General features: G+C 35.3%; 1 protein-coding gene across 1 annotated transcript in view; it reads left to right on the top strand.

Moving 5' to 3' along the window:
* The window catches only part of IPO11 (importin 11), a 194,692-nt gene that overhangs the window by 71,089 nt on the left and 101,380 nt on the right, over positions 1-22,223 (top strand). The window contains exons 15-20 of the mRNA XM_025892346.2: positions 641-746; positions 3,875-4,001; positions 11,801-11,834; positions 12,382-12,422; positions 13,794-13,910; positions 17,322-17,435. Of these exons, the coding sequence (XP_025748131.1) occupies positions 641-746; positions 3,875-4,001; positions 11,801-11,834; positions 12,382-12,422; positions 13,794-13,910; positions 17,322-17,435 (539 nt within the window). The remainder of the gene's footprint in view (positions 1-640; positions 747-3,874; positions 4,002-11,800; positions 11,835-12,381; positions 12,423-13,793; positions 13,911-17,321; positions 17,436-22,223) is intronic.

Below are 22,223 nucleotides of genomic sequence, written 5' to 3'. Positions count from 1 at the left end.
GGTTATAGCATAGTACCAGTGATTAATGTTGAAGTAGATGGCAATTAGGTAGTCCATTGGAAAACCACAAGGTAGTGTGGGTGTGCGTAGGGAAAGGCTCCTAAAGAAGTATAATGTGAGAACACCAGGATCAGTGGGAGTTAACAAGGGGAGGGGCTATGTGAGAAGAGAGTTCCACGCAGAGGGAGCAGTATGTACAAAAATTTGAAGGGAAGAGGAGCAAGCACAATTAAGTTTTGAACTGGGAGTAGCTTGGTTTAATTGGAACATAGAGTGTAAAGGGTTGTGGTGAGAGATGAGGCTGGAGAGAGGTAGGTAAAGACCAGATCATAAAATATTGTGTCCATTTAGAAGCAGATGTTATTTTATAATTTTTATAATTTGACTCAAATATGTTTAAATGAATGTAGCTTTCTGTTTGAAAGCACTAAGGAGTATTTAGGAAAAAGTGTAAAGTAAAATAACGAATCTACAGTGTCTGTTTAAATAATGTCTTTGATTAACATTGTAAATTTCTCTTTATTAGCATATTACTTACATGTTTTAAAGTAGTCCCTAAGGATTAGTTTCTTATATAAGACACTTAACATTGGGCCCAGCATCTGAAATTTAAATTTTTTTTCTCAAATCTTCTTTGTAGTGTATAATGCTGTTGGATTAGCGGCTTATGAGCTGTTTGACAGTGTTGATTTTGATCAGTGGTTTAAAAACCAACTTCTTCCAGAATTACAAGTCATTCATAATAGGCAAGTATGAAACTTTATGTTAATAATACACTTAATTTACCTTATTAATTTTGTGATGAAGATAGGAAGGCATTAAAATTGCTTAAAAATTTTAAAAAGTTATAGTATGACTTAGCTGGTCATATCTAGTGTAGAATAAGACTTGTGTCTCTTAGAGTTGAAAAATAAAGTTGGTTATTTTTTTTACTTCAAATGTGAATTGTAACATGTATGAAGTATTTGATGTTAGGTAAGATAGTTTGCAGGAGGAAATTTTATACAAAGGTAAGGGAAATATGGAGATACCTGGATTCTAGAAAAAAATTGTGTACACAAGAAAGCCAGTTGGAGACTTAGCCGGGGCTAGGCCTGGTATAAGAGGTAGTCAAACACAAATAGTAGCTGTGAAGGGTGACCGACTGAATGCCTTGGGATCACACATAGCATACTGCAAGTCTGGGAGAGGGTAGATAGGATGGAGAGACACCATGGCAGAAAGCATTTGGATGCACTTTAGGCTTGTATTGGGTTGCCCCATTCAGTAGTACAGAGCTACCTGATGTTTAGAATTCTCATGTTTCATATACTTTTAGGCACTTCACTAATTTTAGGTACTGAACGGATGAAACGGAAGGGTAAAGGTCTTTCAGAGTTTTTATAATTTTTTTCTTAGTTTAGGATTAGAGACTTAAAAATTCCAAGAGACTTTGTTCTTGTTTTGAATTGTGCATTTCTGTTGATTTATTTCTGTAGATATGGTGCCTATCAGAATGCCTAGCATGTAGTCATAGATCAGGTAACATTTTTTTGACTGCGTTAATGAATGATTAGAAGGCTTCTATATAAATCTGGAGAGCTGGGGAATTGTAGAGTTGGAGATGATTTAAAAGTAATTTTGACCCCTCCAAAACCAATATTACACTATGTTAACTGAGTAGAATTTAAATAAAAACTTTGAAATAAAAAAAAAGGAAATGAAAAAAATATTTTTGGCTAGTAAATAGCTATTTACCCATTCAGTCAGCGAATATTTTCAGTGGCCGCGAATTTGCCATGTCCTATAAAGTCTGTGGTAAGATGGGCTGTGACTCTGCGAGAAGTAAGCTAGAGAGCCTTTGATGTAGAGAAGACCTTCATTAGGTAGCTACATGTGCCTTTAGTGGGAACACTGTGGTTTGACTGTCCTTAAACCCTGGAGGCTATTTACTCTCGATCTGTGTTATCCAGTACAGTAGCTGCTCTATATGGCTGTTGAGTGCTTGAATTGTACCTAGTGCAACTGAGGAAATGACTTTAATTTTAACTAAAATTTAAATCGAAAAACTGAAGAATGTAAGATATGTATTGATTCCATGTTGAAATGATAATATTTTGCATCTACTGAGATAAATAAAAATGTTAAAATTTCACCTGCTTTTTATTTATTTTAATGTGGGTACTAACAGATTTAGAATTGCATATTTGGCTTGCATTACGTTTCTTCTGGACCAAGCTGATCTAGACCAGTATTTCTCAAAGTTTAATGTGCATATGAATCTCTTGGCAATCTTGTTAAGATACACGTTCTGATTTAGGTTATGTGTTAAGGTCTGGGTCAGACTGTGTGATTTCATCATGCTTCCAGGAGATGATGCTGCTGGTCCAGGGAGCACATTTTTTTTTTTTAAGATTTTGTTTATTTATTTGAGAGGAGAGAATGAGAGAGAGCACGAGAGGGAAGAGGGTCAGAGGGAGAAGCAGACTCCCTGCTGAGCAGGGAGCCCGGTGTGGGACTCGATCCCGGGACTCCAGGATCATGACCTGAGCCGAAGGCAGTCGCTTAACCAACTGAGCCACCCAGGCGCCCCAGGGAGCACATTTTGAAGAACAAACTATCCTCTAATTTTAGAAGTGACTGTGATCTAAGTGAATTTAAGATTTGACCTTTCTGAGTTTCCTTCTCTTTATCTGGAGTGGAATGTTGAGTGTAGCAATCTCAGAGATCTCGGTTCAGAACTGATAGTTCTGTGGGTTCTCCACTACACTGTGTACACAAGTCTTGTTTACTTGCACCTCTGTGACTTTGTTTAAACAGTCCCTGTTCCTTGAAATGGTATTTTTTCAGTTTTCTGCCCAAAATACTGTTTTATCTTAAAGGCCATTTAAATCCCATTTCTTCGTACCCACTCTTTTCTATCCCTTTTCTGAAATCCTATTATATAACTTTGCATTCTTTAATAATTTTAGGTGAGATAAACTTTTTGAGGGCAGGGAGTACTTAAACACATTTTTTTGCATCTTTAATGAGCAATTCTTTATGCTTAATCATGTTATAATGTAATTTCCTAAAATATGTGGCATATTCATTAGCTTATTCCATTTATACCCTGAAACAGTTATCATCTCACTACTAAAATTTATATAGTATCAAGAAGAGACTTTGTGGGTGGAATTCTTATACATAGTCGTTTATAGCTTTATGGTTTTTCTCCTTGCCTAAAGAAACTTCATTGCCTTTAGCAAAGATGGTCATAGAGAAAGAAATGTGTATACATGTTACTGCAAATGTTTTACAGCTTTTAAAAAGTAGAACATTATTTTGATAATGAGTCACATTCTGTAATGGGGCATTTCTTAAAAAATTAGAGAATTTGCCTAAAATCAATGTAGAAACCTGAGTATTTTATTTATTATTTATTATTTACTGAGTATTTTATGTAAATATAGAAATCTCTCATAGTGTTCTGGAAAACAATCTTTGTAAGATAAACAGAATTGGATTTGGAAAATTGAATACAGGAATTCCTTTATTACTACTTTTTTTAGGGCCTTTTGAGCCTTAGGTTTGGGACATTAGCTACTTATGCCGTTTCAGATTAACTGTTTTTGGTTACTTGAGGAACAGAAATGGACTTGTTTTTATGTACATATTTATGTTACAGTTCTTTAATTAGATTTGCAATATATCTGCCTATGAATTTTCAATTTTTGTAGATCAGAACTTTTATTCTTAGTATTTATACTGTGGTATGTGTAGAAGTAGCTTTTATGCTTTTATATAAAAAATACAGATTGCTTCTTTACTATATTTAAAATTTAAATGATGAAATAAATGAAATAGGCTTTGTAAAATATTTATCATTTAAATTTCACGATTTTTCCTTATCCAGGTATAAGCCATTGCGACGCAGGGTGATTTGGCTCATCGGTCAGTGGATTTCTGTGAAATTCAAGTCTGACTTAAGACCCATGTTATATGAGGCAATTTGTAATTTGCTTCAAGATCAAGACTTAGTGGTATGTTCCTTCAGTGTTTTAAGACTTTTTTTTTTAATGAGTTTAACCTATGTTAAACTTCAAATTCAGACATGGTTTTTATATCTTCAAAACGTTGGTGGCCTTTCACTGTTGTAGCTGTTCCTTGGTGTGAGCAGTTTGATTCGAAGGAAGGAAGTCCGTTGATTACTATTTGTCCTTCCCATCAGTAATCAGTGAAAAAAATTAAGTAAACTCTACCTTTCTAAAATTTATAATTTTTTAGTGAGAATAAAAGAAGACACTGTTTTAAGATCCTTTTGTAGCCTACTTGTTTTTTTTCCTTAATTCAGGATAGATTTTATGTTCTCACATTTGGGGTTATGCCATAATCACTTTCATCCTTACTGTTGTTGATTCTTTGTCTCTCATTTTTGGAGGGTTTTTCGGAGTGTATTTGTGTTTTTTTTAGCTTTGCTTTTAGAATTGTTTCCTTTCAGACTTTTTATTTAGAGTGTTGATACATTATTCTTGATTTTTTTTTTTTTGTTACTGAAAACTTGATAATGGCTTCTTTGTTGCTTTATTCCCTTAAAAGAAGTATGTTTGCTGCTGTAATATTTAGGTCAGTTACTTTAAGAGTTCTTTTTATTTGTTTGTTTTTTAAGAAGTTCCCCGTTGTGTAGAATAGTCTCCCCCCCCCCCCCCCCGGGGTGCTTTATTTTATGCTCGAGTGAATATATTCATGACTTACTATACATTTTCTTTGTCCTGGGCTTAGATCTGATTCCAGCATAGTCTTGGAAAGATTGAGTCTAGTTGTCTTTTCCTGAGTTTCAAATTATTTTTACATAAAATTAAGTGATTTCTCACCCCCCCCGAATTAAGCTAATTTCTTGTTTAATCATTTCTTGGTATACTCCTTTTAAAAAATTTTTGAACGCATCCGATAACCCTGTTTTTCGGCAAAGGCTTGGGCCATACTTTTCTCGTTTTCACATGTGTACCACGATAACATAAACTACTTTTAATATTCAGTGAAGGAAAACATAATTAGAAAGGTAAACCTAGTGTAGAAGCTCAATATAGTCCAAAGGCAAATAGAACTGATCTTTGGATTTTTTATTTAAGCATTACCTACTTTGTGTAAATAATTGAGAATTTACTCTAAATACCATGCTGTAATTATTAAATATTTTAAACATGGGTAGTTATAAGGGAATCCAGTTTTATTTTACCATGTTTAAATTCTTAGAAGTTTATTAATAAAGCCTAGCTGTTTCTGAGATTATTATTTGCTGGATTGAGTTTACATTTGTAATAGCTTTAAAATAAAATACAAGTTTTAAATTTTTGTTCTCATTTGGAAACATATTTACTCTTCTTTCAGAGGTATCAGAGAGAAGACATTAAATGTTTTATGGAAGTGTTACAAAAGGATTAAATTTCAGCTAAGTTTTCTTTGGGAAATGAGAGAAATTTTTTGGATCTTGTACTCATTTTTAATGAATCAATTCAGAGAGAAATAAAGAGAAAAATGAGCTATTTAGTTCTGTACTTTAAAAGTGGATCATTAATCATATATGAGCAAGTATTACTGGAGCAAAAGGGTTTCATGGACAGGTAATTTGGAAAACACTGGGCTAAATATTCCAGTAGTCCTCTTTACTTGAGGACTGATCAGAACCTTTAAAATGAACATCTGCATGGTGACTATCCAAGATGACAATAAAGTAATATCCAAGAGATATACTTAGAGGAAATGCTGCTGTAGATTCAGCTCTTGCCCTTTTCCTGTATATCTTCTGGTGATTTCCTCTCATTTTTACATCTTCTACAGTTGTTTTATCCTGCCACCATTATTTTGTTATTAACTTCTTAAGACTGTGTTAAGTAAGACTGTTGGTGGGAATGCAAGCTGTTGCAGCCACTCTGGAAAACAGTATGGAGGTTCCTCAAAAAGTTGAAAATAGAGCTACCATATGACCCAGCAGGCTGCACTACTGGGTATTTACCCCACAGATACAAACGTAGTGATCCTAAGGGGTATGTGCACCCCATTGTTTATCACAGCAATGTCCACAATAACCAAACTATGGAAAGAGCCAGGATGTCCATCGACAGATGAATGAATAAAGAAGATGTGGTATATATATACAGTGGAATATGTGCAGCCATCAAAAAACCAAAATCTTGCCATTTGCAACGATGTGGATGGTACTAGAGAGTATTATACTAAGCAAAATAAGTCAATCAGAGAAAGACATGTATCATATGATCTCACTGATATGAAGAATTCTTAATCTCAGGAAACAAACTGAGGGTTGCTGGAGTGGTGGGGGGTGGGAGGGATGGGTGGCTGGGTGATAGACATTGGGGGAGGGTATGTGCTGTGGTGAGCGCTGTGAATTGTGTGAGACTGATGAATTACAGACCTGTACCTCTGAAACAAATAATACGTTTTATGTTAAAAAAAAAAATAGTAGGAAGGGAAAAATGAAGAGGGGGAATCGGAGGGGGAGACGAACCATGAGAGACTGTGGACTCTGAGAAACAAAACTGAGGGTTCTAGAGGGGAGGGGGTTGGGGGCATGGGTTAGCCTGGTGATGGGTATTAAGGAGAGCATGTACTGCATGGAGCACTGGGTGTTATATGCAAACAATGAATCATGGAACACTACATCAGAAGAAAAAAACTCAGCTTTAAAGTAAACAGACAAACAAAAGACTGTTTAGTAAGGTACCAAGTTAATGTTGCACACTTTAGCCTTTTGATATATATAGGATATACTACTTTTATTTCAACTTGTGAGAAATGCTGGCTAATGACAGAAGATACTTTATACACATACATACGTAGACAGCGTGGTACAAACATACATATATACATACATGTACATGTGCATGTGTGGATAGGTAGGTAGATAGATATTGATGGATCAGAATGTTCTCTGGCTTTCAGAATCTCTATTCTCTTGCTTGAGTATTGCTGTTTCGGAGTTGGGATAGATTTAATCTTGAGCAACTGTGGTTGTCTTTGTGGCTTCCAGATCTTATGGCCATATTAATTTTAAGACTGGCTATGACAGAGTAGAAATAGTGCAGCAACTGGAGAAAGCAGCTTCTTCAGATAGTATAGGGCCCCATAAATCTTAGAATACAGAGACCAGGGACGCCTGGGTGGTTCAGCTGTTAAGCATCTGCCTTTGGCTCAGGTTATGATCCCAGGGTCCTGAGATTGAGCCCCACATTGGGCTCCATGCTCAGTGGGAAGCCTGCTTCTCCCTCTCCCACTCCCCCTGCTTGTGTTCCCTCTCTCGCTGTGTCTCTCTCTGTCAAATAAATATAGTCTTAAAAAAAAAAAAAGAATTATATCAAAGAAAAGGAAAAATTCAGTGACTAACATAACAAGCACCTATATCCTCACTTCCCAGTGTCCATATTTTCTTTGTAATTTCCATACATATTTCAAATATTTAAGAAGTAAAGCCTTCCAAATGCAGTTGAATCTCTATCTTTCCACTCTCATTCTGTTGTGTTTTTATTGAGCAAAGGTTTTTAATTTTAGTGCAATCAGATTTCTGTTTTGTTCTTTTTGTTCGTTGTTTAATCCATTTCTTTACCCTTGGTTCTTTATCTAGAATTTATTTTGGAATGTGATAGGAACTGTGGTTCCATTTTTGTTATTTTTTTATAAGGACAACACTGGTATACATTATGCTATTACTGTAGTGCTATTCACTATAGTGAATTAGAGTGACTCAATTTTAGGTGAGGAGAACCTTCTTTTTGTACTACCCCAGATGATTACTAACCAGAATATTTTGATTAGTATACTAGGCTTTTTGATTTTTAAGGCCTTTGAGCCAGTTATGTCTTTAAATTTTGGAAATTACAAATTTTTTTTTGCAAGTTTAACTTCAGTTATTTATGCAGCCTTCAATACCATGAGCAGTACGCTACTAAAAAATTAGCATTGGCATACTCTTACACCCTTATAAAAGGCTGTATGTAATGTGAATTTTGGTGCAACCGGAAGATTTATAGTTTGGAAGTAAGGTGATGGGGTTGTCTCTCAAGCAAAGAAGTGGACATTTTTATGGGCAGGCTGACTACCACTGTAGAAACAGCGAATTTTCAAGTTGGAAAGGCAGTTAATGGTGTTAAGAACAGACTTTTAGTGGCATGTACAGAACTGCAGCAAACCCTGAGTGTACAGTGGGAGGTACAGCTGGGATTGGGCAGACGTATTTTAAGGGTGCATTGAAATTTTTTCCATTCTTGCGCCTTTCATGGACCTCCCATTTCTGCCACTCATTCTGTCTTACCATTTTGATTTTGTTTTTTTGTTTGTCCATTATTTTTGTCTCAGAAACACTGCTATAGATTTTAAACTCGGGGGGTAGTCTGTGTCTTCACAGAATGAATTTTCAGTTACATTCAGTAAATATAATTTCCAAAGGAAATATCAACAAAAATCTGTGTTTGAGACATCAAATTATTAGGCCACTCTTAAACCAGAAGAAAGGAAACTTGAGTAAGTTTCCTGTAGTCAGTTTTAGGTTTACACTGGTATGTCTGGTGTTTAGAATATATGAAAATGAGCTTTAACCTGAAACTAATACAATGTTATGTGTCAGTTATATCTCAATTTTTTAAAGTAAAATGAGCTTTAGAATTTTTTTTCTTAAAAGGAGATGAATAAATTGAACATGATTTTTATCCTTTCAGGAAACTTACTTTACACATGTATTTCAGGAGAAATACATCAAATAGTATAATAGAATGATCTTGACTTTATGGTGGAGGAGAGCAAAAAAATTAGCATACTGGTAGCAAGTAGTAATAGTACAAATGTGTAGGGTAATATTTCTTATGTTAGCATCCATTATGCCTAGCATGGAGTCAAGCCTTAAATAATGTTTATTGAAAGAATTGGGAGATTGGGATAAAGAGAATCCAGGAATGGGGAGGGCTCTCTTAAATAGTTATGTTATGAAGTCATTATACTGTTTCTCTTTAGCATATTACTTTATTCTTTCCTCTTAACTTTATTTACATTTTCCTGGTGGTCTTCAGTCCCTGAGACACTGCCATTTCTTTCTGGCCCCTGCACCAGGCTGTATTAGTGTGTGGATGGCCTTTACTGTACGGGCAGACTGTGGAAGCGGTGAGGCATTGAGCTAGTTCAGGTGTGAAATTCAGATTAGTCATTTTGACAGTTCTTCCAAGGGTCATTGTTACTGAAGCAGGGCATGTAAGTATCTGATTATTTTTTCTTTTACAGCAATCCTCTTTGGCAGTAGGGCTGACCTCTGGTGTCTTCTCTTTCATTTCTCCTTTGTTCTCATGCTTTCTTGCGTCCCTCCAATGTTTCTTATACTTTGATGGTACTTCTTTGCCCCAGTAAAGGAATTAGCTTGTTAAATTTTCAGGAGTTTTCTGAGACTTCAGCGGGAGTTAGGATAGACTTGTAGGCTGAGTTCACGCAGTCTGGATCCATTTCTGGATACTTGGGATTTAATTCTCCTTCAGAGGGATTTAGTCTATGAAAAGTCATGTTTAGAATACTTTGTTTTCTTTTCTTGCATTCACTAGCAAGTATTTACTGAACAATTAGTGTCCTAGGAATTGTAAGATCTCTTCTACTTCTGTCACATTCTGTAGCTCTTTATTCCATAAATTTGGGTTTTGACTTTTTCCCCATTACTTATGAATCACTGTGAAATTCATACTGTCTCTGTGGTAATTACTTCCTCTTTCTCTTATAGCTCAGGAATGGCTAATTTTGTTCTTATTTTTGTCATATTTTAAGTGTGCCTCTGTTTTCTTAAACTTTGTGAGCTTTTTGTTTTCCCTCCTAATTTGGCTTCCTGTTTTTGGAGTTAAACTAGAGTGCAGGCAAGTCATCTCATACCATTTCATCTCTTCCTCTCAATGTTAATACTACACTGACTTCCCTTTGTTAGGTAGGAAAACACAGCTAGTGTTTATTCCGATGCCTCTTTTGGTTCCTGTACTTGTGTAGATGTCAGGGGTAAGAGTTAGGTGCATCTTTGGTCCTTTCGTGGGAAAAAAAATCAAGAGAATTAAATGTTAGAGTGCTGGCAGTTTGATTGCCATTTTTCTTTTTGGGAGCTTTTATGTCCTGTTGTCTGTGAATTTAATTATTTACACAGTGCCGGCTGTATGCCTCCCACTGTACTAGATGTTGACAGTTTATTTTTTTACTTATTTTTATTTTTTTAAAAGATTTTATTTATTTGACAGAGATACAGCGAGAGAGGGAACACAAGCAGAGGGAGGGGCAGAGGGAGAGGGAGAAGCAGGCTCTCCCCGATGCGGGGCTCGATCCCAGGACCCTGGGATCATGACCTGAGCCGAAGGCAGACAGACACCAACGACTGAGCCACCCAGGTACCCGTAAATGACGACAATTTAAAGATGACCAGCCAGTCCATGTCCTCAAGGGAATTATCCTGTTCTTAAGCTTTTCAAGTTTGACATTTTTGTTGATAATTATTTAATATCTGGGTGTCTGTTATCCTTCAAGAATGTAAGTTCTCTGAGGGCAAAGACTAGATCTTTCTTAAAGCTTTTTTCTGCAGCATCCAACACATTGCCTGGGAGATAATAGTTCCTTATTGAATAGTTTTAATCACACAAGTATACCTTGTTTTCTTTAGGTCATTTCGTGGTAGACCGCTTGGCATGGTGCTTTGCACGTATTAGACAATCAGCAAATTTGTTACATCATTTAAAAGTCTGAAAATGTTCATATTGCCTTTAGAGGTAGTGAATAAAAAGTAAAGGCAGGCAAGAAAACATCTGCACTGTAGGCTCTTGGATCTCTGGATTTGACACTAGAGTGCTTAACATTTGGTGAACATGCCTAATCAGCCTCTCAGAACTTCAGAAGCTCCTGTAAAATGGTGAAAACTGTTTCTTTGAAAAATGGCTGCCGAAAAAAAGCCAGTTGCTATTTCAGGTACAGTAAGTTGTAGCATCTAAGAAAGTAATGACTCTTAGCTGGGAAATGAGAATGTTTTGGGTATATTGTTTACGGAGTAGAATATAGACTTTAGTCATGGCTTGAGTTCATGTTACTTTCCATGGGAACTCTGGGTATAGTAGCCTGTGCCAGTTGAGCTGACCAAATCACAGGTTAACACTTGAAAGAAAATAATGGGGAGATTAAGATGTCCTGATGTGATTTGCCCAGGGAACATGCCAATAAACGAAGAAAATAAGATTTGGGAAGGTCAGGAGCTTGTACAAATCTTTATATATTTGTGAACTTTGGGATTTAGAAAATCTTGGAATACATCTTTGGATAGTTCAAGGATTTCCTGTAACGGAGGTTGCAGATGGGAATGTGTGTTCTTCCTCCTCCTCTTCCCTCCTCTTACTGCTTTTCTCCTCCCTCACTCTTCACGCGGAACATCTTCCAGCTTCACCGGCACCCCCTTTGCCTGTCTGTCCTGTCTGATCTCAACCTTCTCTTTCCCAGTGGCAGCCCCTTCGTACTGTTCTCTCAGTCCCACCCTCTCTACACACTTCTGGCAAATTATTTTTTTCCTGGAAGCACCCCCTGGATTAAAGTCTCCTGAAATAAATTATGGGGAACTGAGAAGGATGGGACTTTTTACTTTTTCTTTTCAACTCTTCTTGTAAAGTAAGAGGAATATTCTTTTATTCCCAGATGACAATTGCTCTGTGGCTTAAACATTAACAAAAAGAGTAAAGAAAGTGACTTGGAATAAATTCTTTGGCCATTTGCTATTAATGATATTTAGTAGCTCTAGAATTATTAAAAACTAATAATGTACTTTTTTTTTTAGGTCCGTATTGAAACAGCTACAACACTGAAGTTAAATATCCTTTAAAGAATTTAAAAATACTTCTTTGTGATGGGGCACCTGGCTGACTCAGTTGGTAAAGAGCATGCCACTCTTGATCTTGGGGTTGTGAGTTTGAGCCCCATGTTGGCTGTGGAGATTACTTAAAAATAAAGTCTTAAAAAAAATATACTTCATGAGTGCCTGGGTGGCTCAGTCAGTTAAGCATCTGCCTTCAGCTCAGGTCATGATCCCAAGGTCCTGGGATGGAGCCCCGCATTGGGTTCCCTGCTCAGCGGGGAGTCTATTTGTCTCCCTCTCCCTCTGCCCCTCCCCCTACTTGTGCTTTCTCTCACATAAATAAAATCTTTTTTTAAAAAAATACTTCATTGTGAAGAATTTTATTTTTTTTGTTTTTTTGTTTTGCATTGTGAAGAATTTTAGCAACACATTTAAATTATTAGTTTTTTATAAAATTTGTTAGTTTAAAATGTAGTTTTTGAATGGCTTATTTATTTGGTTTTTAGACATATTTTATTTGGATATATCTCATATATTCTCACTATTCCTTAACTACTCTTTACCTGTGGATGATTTTGAATTTAGAACAGATCAGTTTTTACCGGTAAGAATATTTATTTTTAAGATTAATAACAATTTCTGCTTATGTCCTTTGAATATTAAGTGTTATTTTATAACTGAAATTATATGTATCTGTTATTGATTAAAGCCAAATTTAAAAGTATGTTGGATTATTTTGGAAGTAATTGTATTGGTAACTTTGACTCATAGCTTTATTTTTATTCTGCTTATTTTTGTTTAGCTATCTTATAACTGTTTTGGAGTTGATAAACTTTTTTTCTTTTTCGCAATTATAAAACATTTAGTTTCATTTTATCTGTGTCTGTTACTTTTACTCCTTAGGTTATCCTCATCTGTTTGTTTGTTGTCAGTCACTCAGGTGCCCTGATAGTATTGATTCTTAAGAAGACTGTGCAGGGGCCTCTGGGTGGCTTAGTCGGTTAAGCATCCAACTTTTGGTTTCCACCCCAGTCGTGATCTCAGGGTGGTGAGATCAAGCCTGGAGTCGGCCTCCGCGCTGGGCGTAGAGCCTGCTTAAGATTCTCTCTCCCTCTGCTTCTCTTCTCTCTCTCTCTCTCTCTCTCTCTCTCTCTCACAAAAAAAAAAAAAAAAAGACTGGGCAAGAAGAAAGTTAATATGATAAAATGTCTATCTGTACTTCTTGTGTAGGTCATACATGGAGAAACTTATAGAGCCAGGTTTTTCATTAGTAAAAGAATTATTAGGTATTTTTGGATGAAATAAATATGTTTTCAAAATCTTCCTAAAAGTAAGTAAACTATCTGAAAGGTCAGATGTTTGTTTTATGTAAGTATCTGGCATCCTGTGATTTGTTAATTCCTACTGTAATTTTGTAACATAGGAAAGAGTTAATAGCCAGACATGGGATACTTGTTTTCTAATTCCTAATAATATTGTGTCATTCTTTGAGTAACATATCTGTACAGAAGTTGATACCTCCATGCAGCATATGTTAAGGGCCACATCAGAGAGCTGGTATGTGAGTATAGTTATTGATACTCCTTTTTGCTTTAATGAGTAGAATTTGCAAAACAGAACATTCTGATTTGCAACAGGCATATATGGAAGGGCAAAGACAAGAGAGACGCTGTTAGCAGTTTAGTTAGCGGTATAAAGTGTAAACACAGTGTAGACACAATTTTCCTCTGAAAACATTATTATGTTTGTGGATGAATTAAATTCTAAAATGGACCCATTGAGCAATAATAAAGAAAAAAGAATCACCGTCCTAAATATTGGCAACTTGAACAATTTGAAGTTCTTTAGGTAATGCTGAGGTTTTGGTTGATTGCCTTTTATTGCTTTGAGATTATGATTTAATTTTCTTAATTCTGTTTGTGAAGATATCTCTGTTTCTGTTCTGACCCCCCCTTTTATTTCTGTTTCCCTGCAGTATTTGGAAACCATGTTCACACTACTTTTTCAGCTACTGCAGCAAGTTACAGAATGTGACACAAAGATGCATGTTTTGCATGTCCTTTCTTGTGTGATTGAAAGAGTCAACATACAGGTAAATTTGTTGTAAAACATTAAAATAAGTGTCAGAGAGGTGAGTAGAGTGTGTGTGGAATGCATTAATGTTTTTGCTTTATGTACATTGTTTAAAAGTTAAATATGCATTAAAATGCTTATAACCTATATGGTTGTGATCAGTTATATTGATGTGTACTTGAGTTTTCAAAAAATGACTTGGAAAGTTAAAATCTAAAATTTAAAAATGGGATCAGTAATATAAAAGTGTTTATAATGCAGAATTTTATATCTCTTAGTAAATGTAGTTTATACTTAATAAAACTTCTTGAAATTCATTGTGTTTGAGGACATAGCCACACGTGTGTCAGCAGATGCAAATATTCTCAGAGGTCAATTATTTTCACCTTCAAAATTAAATATGTTTTACAGTTTGGTCTACATTATGTACATGTTTAGTTTAATATAAAAAAAGATTATGTAAAGTTTTCAACGGGTATATTACTATTAAACTGTTAAATTATTCAGCTTCTCTGTCTCCTAATTGTGTGAAAAATTGATAATCCAAGAATCTTCCCCCTAATTATCCTAGTAATTTCTCATATCCTAGTTCACCAGTGCATATCCTTGTTTGAAAAGTACTGAAGTAAATCTCTGAGATACAAGGGAAGGATAACTGAGTTCATATCTACAGATTTGAAGTGTGTTCCTGGATCTTTTAGTGAATTCTGATACCTTGAGCTTGTTTTTCAATTCTAAAGCAACTGATGAGAACTGCTGTCAGTTACTGGATAAGGACAAGTTAAAAATGTCTGTGCTAAGTCATTTGCATATATTTCTCATTTAATCCTCACAGAAACCTTTGGGTGAGAATTGGAATTTATTATCTCAAATAATTTGAGATTTTTAAGGAATTTGTTAAAGTACATACATCTTAGTGGTGTTACCGATACAGTCACCATGCAACTCCAGAAGTTTTGCGTCTCTGTTAATCACTTGCAGCAGATACAGATCCGAGTGTATTATCTTACAATTTTCTTAGCACCTGGGATTCTTGTTACATTAGTTACATTATTTCATTTTGGTATTGGCTTCTAAAGAATATGGAGAGATTTTGATCACACAGATAGTTAATGGAAGCTCTAAAACTCATTTCAAGTGCCTGTCTCTGCTATTTAGTTTCGGTAAGGTCTTTAACTTTGTGTCATTGTGTATAGAATAATAAAGATGATTTTGAAATCACCAAACTCACAAGGTTTCATAAGTATGAAATTATTATAAATGTGCAGTATGCTTTTAGATCATTATACAAATGCAATAAATTGTTCATTTAAAAAATTGATTTTAGAAACAAGGGTTAGCCATTTTTTATAATCTTTTAGATATCATCTGGCTAATGGAAATTTATTAAAGATCTCTTTTTGTGGTAATGAATTTTCTTACCTACATCTTCCCAGCTCTCTTAATCTTTTTACCCCAGGTTGAAATTCCTCCTGCTTAGTAAATGTGGAAGTGCTTTTGTCCTTTTATGCATATTTGCCTTTCAGAACACAGATAGCGTCAGCAACTCAGGTGACTCTGTCATCAGTAACTAATGAGACAGAGTTATCCAGTAGTAGTTCCTGTTTTCAGAACCCGGGTAGGAAGTGATTATGAAAAGTGTTTTCAGTAGTCTGATTGTTGAGCTTTCCTATGTTAACCTTTGAACAGCTCCCTCATTTATATATCATTGATCTATCTTTTGTGTGCTAAATTTCATTTTCGTCAATAAAGAATAGTTTGAGCCATCTTACAACAGTGAGATGACACATAATGGTTTAATTGTGAAGTTTCAGTGAAGTTGCCATCTTAATACTATTCAGGTGCAATGACTTAAAAATTACATTTTCTCTGCTCTTTGAAAAAGTAGCTGAAAACTTAAAATTAAATTATTCCGTAGCAGCGATCCCATAAATACATAGAAAAAATAGGTAATCATCAGGTTTGGGTGTCAGGCAGACATTCTTTAAACTTACATATTTCTGAAGAAAAGGACAAAATTAAAGGGCCTGTGTGAAATATTAAATATTCTGTGAAAATTAGATCTAAAACATGAGGTATCATTGGGTACTTCCTTTTTTAAAATCCCCTTTGGATGGAACTCTTGTTAAAACATTTGTTAGGCTCTCACATAACTTGATTTTCACATTTTCAGTAACATGTCAACAAAGGAAAGTGGATACCTAATAAGACTCTACTTCTCATAGTATTCCCCTGCATTCTGTTTTGTTTTCTTTTTGAGTGGAGGTGCTGAAAGATGAGTGCATGTAGTGTACTTTTCATCTCATTTCTATTAAGCTGATAGTTTAGTTTCTTTTATAGCCTGATGTCTAGATAATGTTCTTAATTCCAAGTGTTTTATTAGATGTTGAGCAAATAGTTGATACTCGCCTACCCTAAAAAGCCATAGAATATAACCATTTTCAGAATTATGTATAGGCAATATTTTTTTTCTACGTATATTTTCATTGACATATTTCAGCAGTAAATAATACCTATATATCGTTCATCTAGTTTTATCAGTTACTAACATTTTACTGTATTGCTCTTTTTTTAATCTATGTGCATATACAAATTGTTGTTAAACCATTTGAATTTTAGTTTCAAGTCTCATGGCACTTCACCCCAAAATATTAGACTTCTCCTTTTTTTTTAATTTTTTAATTTAAATTTTTAATTTTTTTTAAAGATTTTATTTATTTGACAGAGAGAGACCAGCGAGAGAGGGAACACAAGCAGGGGGAGGGGGAGGGGTTTTAATTCCTACCTTATCTATAATTAATAGCATATACTCCCTTTGTGCCCTTCCTTGAAAGGGTTCTCACTTGAATATCAAAACCAAAATCATTTTATTTTCTGTGTCAGTAGAATATGCTGTTATATACTGTTTTTAGTTAAGTATGAATGAGTCAGGTCGTTTGAAACCTGTGGTTTCACATACTAATTGTCCTGCTTTTATAAGCTAATTGGAGTGATCTTTAAGATAGAACTTAGCAAGATTAAGTGCTCAATAAATAATAGTATGAGTCAAAATTTGAAAGTAAGGTGATACTAATAGTCTCATAATATTTTTTTCAATTTTATTTCCCTGAAATATTTGGGCAAACATTTAACTTCTTGTCTTTCTGTAGCCTCCGTTGTATCCTAAGGGGCAAGAAATTCTACATATTTTTTTACTACCCTTTTCGTGTATGATTTTTATATTTATTCTTTAAAAATATTTACCATAGAGCTGTATGTCTTTGTGTAATATCTGATTTATCTTTAAAAAGATATATGCATAATACATTTCATTTAGTAAATATTAAGTATTTCCTGCCTGGGACTTAATAGTGTTGTGTCATTGTTTCTTGAAGGAAATTGCCTTCTTTCCTAATACAGTTCTTTTGCTTCCCTACTTCTGTTGTGATAGATACGACCATATGTAGGATGTCTGGTACAGTATTTGCCTCTTCTTTGGAAGCAGAGTGAAGAGCACAATATGTTGAGATGTGCTATTCTGACAACCCTTATTCATCTTGTTCAGGTAAGTTACTTCCCAGTTTCTTTGGAAGTCTAATTAACATGCAGTGTTAGTTTCAGGTGTACAACATAGTGGTTGGCCAGTCCTGTACATATCCAGTGCTCACACAGTAAGGGTTGTTAACACCTGTCACTGTACACTTTGATTACAGTATTACTGACTATATTCCCTATGGTCTACTTCTCATCTCTGGGACCTATTTTTTTTTTTGAATGGAAGTTTGTGCCTCTTAATCCATTTTTTATATTTCACCAGTCTTCTTACTCACCTCCCCTCTGGCAACCACCAGTTCTCTGTATTTAAGATTCTAGGGTTTTTGGCTTTTTTTCTTTTCTTTTTAAAAATTATTTATTGTTTGCCTGTGGTTTATTTTAATGTAGTAAAAGGCCTCTTACTTTATGTCTTTTTCATGTGTGATCTAAACCGTTTTAAAAACTACTGTGTGTTGACTTTGGACTTTTTATTACATCTGGAAAATACTCTCTACTTTTTTTTTTAATTTAAATTCAGTTAGCCAACATATAGTACATCATTAGTTTCAGATGTAGTGTTCAGTAATTCATCAGTTGCGTATAACACCCAGGGCTCGTGACATCACGTGCCCTCCTAAATGCCCATCACCCAGTTACCCCATCCCCTTCAGCATCCTGAAGTTTGTTATCTATAGTTAAGAGTCTCTCATGGTTTTAAAGACGTTTTCTTTCATGGATGTAGCGGTCTCCCGTGGGGATAGACTCATGATTTGTGCAGTCCATTGTACTTTCCATGCACTTTCCTTGGTATTGAGGGCTTTTTTGCATAAATTTACTCTCCATTTTCACTCCTTTTTTGTGATTTAAAATAAAAAATTTCCCTTTCATCAATTGGGAAGGTAGGGAAACAGATGACTTACTTCTGAAGGAAAGAGTGAATATGATTTGGGACATCTTGACTTTGAGGTGTCGGGGTTGTGCAGAGGGTAGAGAAAAACATAAAATTTCAGAGTGAAGCGGACTGTGTAGGTGTCATTTGAACGGGTATACTGAATTATATTCTGATGGTGAGAGGATAGAGAGGGAAGAGCTTAATGCCAAGTCTGAGAATATCTGGATCCACATGTGCTCGAGTGATTTTTATTGGCCTTGCCCCAAAGCATGATAGATTTTCCAATGGGGAGATCTCTAAGTTAATAGTTACTACTTGACAATTTTCTAGTAAGTTAAAAATTAGGTTTTTTTTTAAATTTTTTTATTGTTATGTTAATCACCATATATTACATCATTAGTTTTTGGTGCAGTGTTCCATGATTCATTGTTCATAAAAAAATTGGGGTTTTTAAAAAACCTTTCTCAGGCACCCTAACAGTTTTTTTGAATATTTGTGGATGAGTTTTACAGTTATAAAGTCCTACATAAGGCAGTTTCAGATAGATGAATAGTGATACAAAAATTTTTTTAAAGCACTTTCTTTTTAATAACTGTCTCATGTAGCATCTCTTCTTATCTACCATTTAATTCTTGTGATCTTCTGTGACGATTATGTCCCTTTTACAGAGGAGGCTACAAAGGCTAGGATATGGTTACTGCTCTCATAAGTAACAGAACCAAGAGTGATCCCACATTTTTTGCATTATATCTCTGCCAGAATGTGTTTTCAGGTTCAGTTTGAGAGTTTTGTGACCGAGGTGTGAAAAAAAACAGCGTCTCTTGTTTCCTTAGGCAGTGTCACCTCAGGAAGTGTTAGGAAGCCAGAGTAACCTGCAGGGAATGTTTACAGAGTATATTGTAGGGCCTTTTCCTTTAATCATGACTGTTCTGTACCCTGTGTTTCTGTTTAGGCCAAAGGTGCAGGGTTCCAGCCAAGTGGTCATCCACCCTTCTTGAAGAAGGCCTACAACGTTTAATATTAAAATTGAGACTGTAGCTTAAAATGTGTTTTTCAGTCATATGAGATTATACTAAGGGTTATTGTTCAGTTGCATTTTGTAGATAACACTGCCATCCTTGAGCTTTTCAAACAACAGGGAAACATTAGTGTATTTGTATGTTTTTGTTTTCATTTCATTTTTTACATTCTGGGAACCCAGGCTAGTAGTCTCTGACTAAAGAGATCATCCTTTGATCCTTGACCACTTGCTTTTGTTATTATTATTTTTTTTTAACCTGTGAAAAATTTGAAGCGTATACAGAAAAAGGAAGAACAGTATAATCAATCAGTCCTTAGGTAACTATCACCCAGCTTTGAGAATCATCAGTGTTTTGTCTGTATAAATTTAGGGCACTGAAAAGCTGATTGTGAGGGTTGAAAATGTATGGGAAACTTACTAATTGTGACTTTTTCCTCTAGGATATAATCTACCTGGGTTGTTTTGTAGGGGATGATCCACATTTTTTGAGGTCTTCCCTCAGTAAAAAAAATTTTCCAGTTCCCTGTCTCTTGCATGTTTACAGCTCCCTGTTTTCATATAGTATCGCTCCTTTTGATTACCTGGTGTCTCCCTCTCTCATTGTCTTGAGAGCATTTGCTTTACCTTTTCAGAGGATTGAACAGGGCCAGTGGTTTGTTTGTGGACTTGCATGAAATCTTGGCATCAAGATTTGTGAACACTTTGTGGAGGCCCTCTTAGTTTTCATACCTGACCTTTAACCTTCCCCTTCCCAAGCCGAAGTACCTGGCACTACCAGTTTTTGAGTTTTTTGGTATTTCTGTAATGTAAATCAGGCTGCTTCTTGCCATTACTTTACTGCTGGCTTCAAGCTTTGGTTTTCCTTGGTTTTCCAAATTTGCTAAGTCAGTTACCACTTGTCTTTCCAGCTTTTATTTTTTCTTATGCTGTCTTTGTACTTATGGTTATAGGTCTTGAAGGCACATCCTCCTAGCTTCTTGCAGTGGTTCTGCATGCATTAAATCTGTCAGCTTTCTCCAGATGTTCACATAATATTGCTAATGCTGAGTTGTTTGGTGTAGCTGGAACATAGTACAGAGCTTGGGTTTAGGGTCAGGAAGACCAAAAGAACATCTCCTGAAGTTTGGAGCAAGGAGTGTTATTTTTATTTTAGAAAGGTAATCAGATGAGATCGGGTGCATTCAGAATGGTATGGCCGTAGACATAAAAAGGTAATCAGGGTGCCAGTGGGGGCAGGGTTTGGAATGGAGTAAAACTAAGGTCAAGGAAAGTAGTTGCAGACTTTCTGTTAACCATGAAGGAGATGATGTATATCTGAAGTAAAAACTATAGAAAGAAGGGAGAAGATTTGAAAAATGTTAGACAGAATGAAGGATTGTTTAGATGTTGGGTGAGTAAGAAGAGGAACCAGGAGGTGGTTGAGATAGCATTTAGCACTAAGTAGATAGTGGTTCAGGTCACTTGAGTTTGGAAATGCAGGGAGAGGAACCAATTTTAGGAAGACAGTGAGTTGGTTCAGTGGTCCATTTAAGAGTTTGAGCTGGCTTCTGGATGATGATGTCCTGTAGCTATTCACTGTGTTTGGAGTTCAGAGATTGAGGGTTGGAGGTAACAGATTTGGACATTTTCAGCATGCAGATGGCACAGGAGAAGGCAGTCAAAAACAATACCCTGGGGAATGCCAATATTTAGGGGGTATTCTTTTTTTTTCCCCCTTAACCTAAAAAAAAATAATAAGTATAAATTCACAGGCTGTTGCAAAGATAGTACAGAGCATCCTTCACCTCATTTTCCCTTTTGTCTTATGTAATTATAGTATAGTATGATTTCTGCCCCTTGAAGCATTTCTGATAATTTTAATAACTGTTGAATTTACTTTTGAGCTTTTGTAGTATTGTAGACAGTGTCCTCTTGTGATTATTTCGTAGTGTTGCAGACAGTGTTTTGTAGTTTATAACTGTGGGTCAAGAGAATGTTCAAATTTATTTAAAACTGACTATCTGGGATTGGACACATTCTTCAGGCCATTAGACTACAAAGGTGAATGTCTTCAGGCTTTGACCCGAGAGAGTCTTACATGTTTAGCAGTTGCTTACTTTGATATGTCTAAAGCTAGCATCTTGTGCTTATTGGATGTGTGCTAAGTAAGTAGATGGATTCTAAGCTTTCTAGGAAATTTTAAGTCTACTTGATAATAAAAATGAACTTGACTGGTTTATCTTAATGTTCTTTGTGTTGTTCTATTAAAGATTGAATTGTAGAGACTAAAATTAAAGTAAATTTTAAAATCCAGTATACTACTTTGTTAATTGTGACATTTTAATAATTCTCTTTCTTTAAAAACATCTTTAATGAGGTCTTTCAACTGATTTTTAGTTACAGAAAGGGTCAACCTTTTTAAAGGATTAAACTTTATGTATTTCCACTGAGGTAGCTGCCCCACTAATAAAGATGGAACTCAGTATAACATAAATACATGTAGAATTTGTTGCACTGTAATTTATTATAAACTGTATTGATATTTGAATTATTTCCTAAATAAGGGAGGTGTTTGATACTTTATTGGTTTCCTTTCTGTGTTTATCAGATTACAGAGATTATTATGGATCAGAAATTGACTTTTTATCCATTTCATTTTCTTGTAGAGCACTTAGACTTAGTGTGCTTCCCTGAGTCAACCTCTGTAAGACAGTTACTAGGCAAATTAGAACTTGAGATAAAACCCCCTCTTCTTCCTCCATCTTTGTGTTCCTGGGTCAGTAATACGAGCAAAAATTGTTCATTTAAAAAAAAAAAAAGCTTACAAAACCAAAGACAGAATCTCCTCTTTTACCCTCTTCCAGCATCCTTTTCCCGTTCCCATATTTAATTAGTGTTAATTTTTTCTATATGCTCCCTAGAAACAT

The sequence above is a fragment of the Callorhinus ursinus genome, unplaced genomic scaffold (genome assembly GCF_003265705.2).
Source record: "Callorhinus ursinus isolate GAN/ISIS: 27379988/994484 unplaced genomic scaffold, GSC_fseal_2.0 scaffold23, whole genome shotgun sequence".
Lineage (NCBI taxonomy): Eukaryota > Metazoa > Chordata > Mammalia > Carnivora > Otariidae > Callorhinus > Callorhinus ursinus.
The sequence above is the reverse complement of the archived record's forward strand: the minus strand, read 5'-3'. Positions and strand labels throughout refer to the sequence as shown.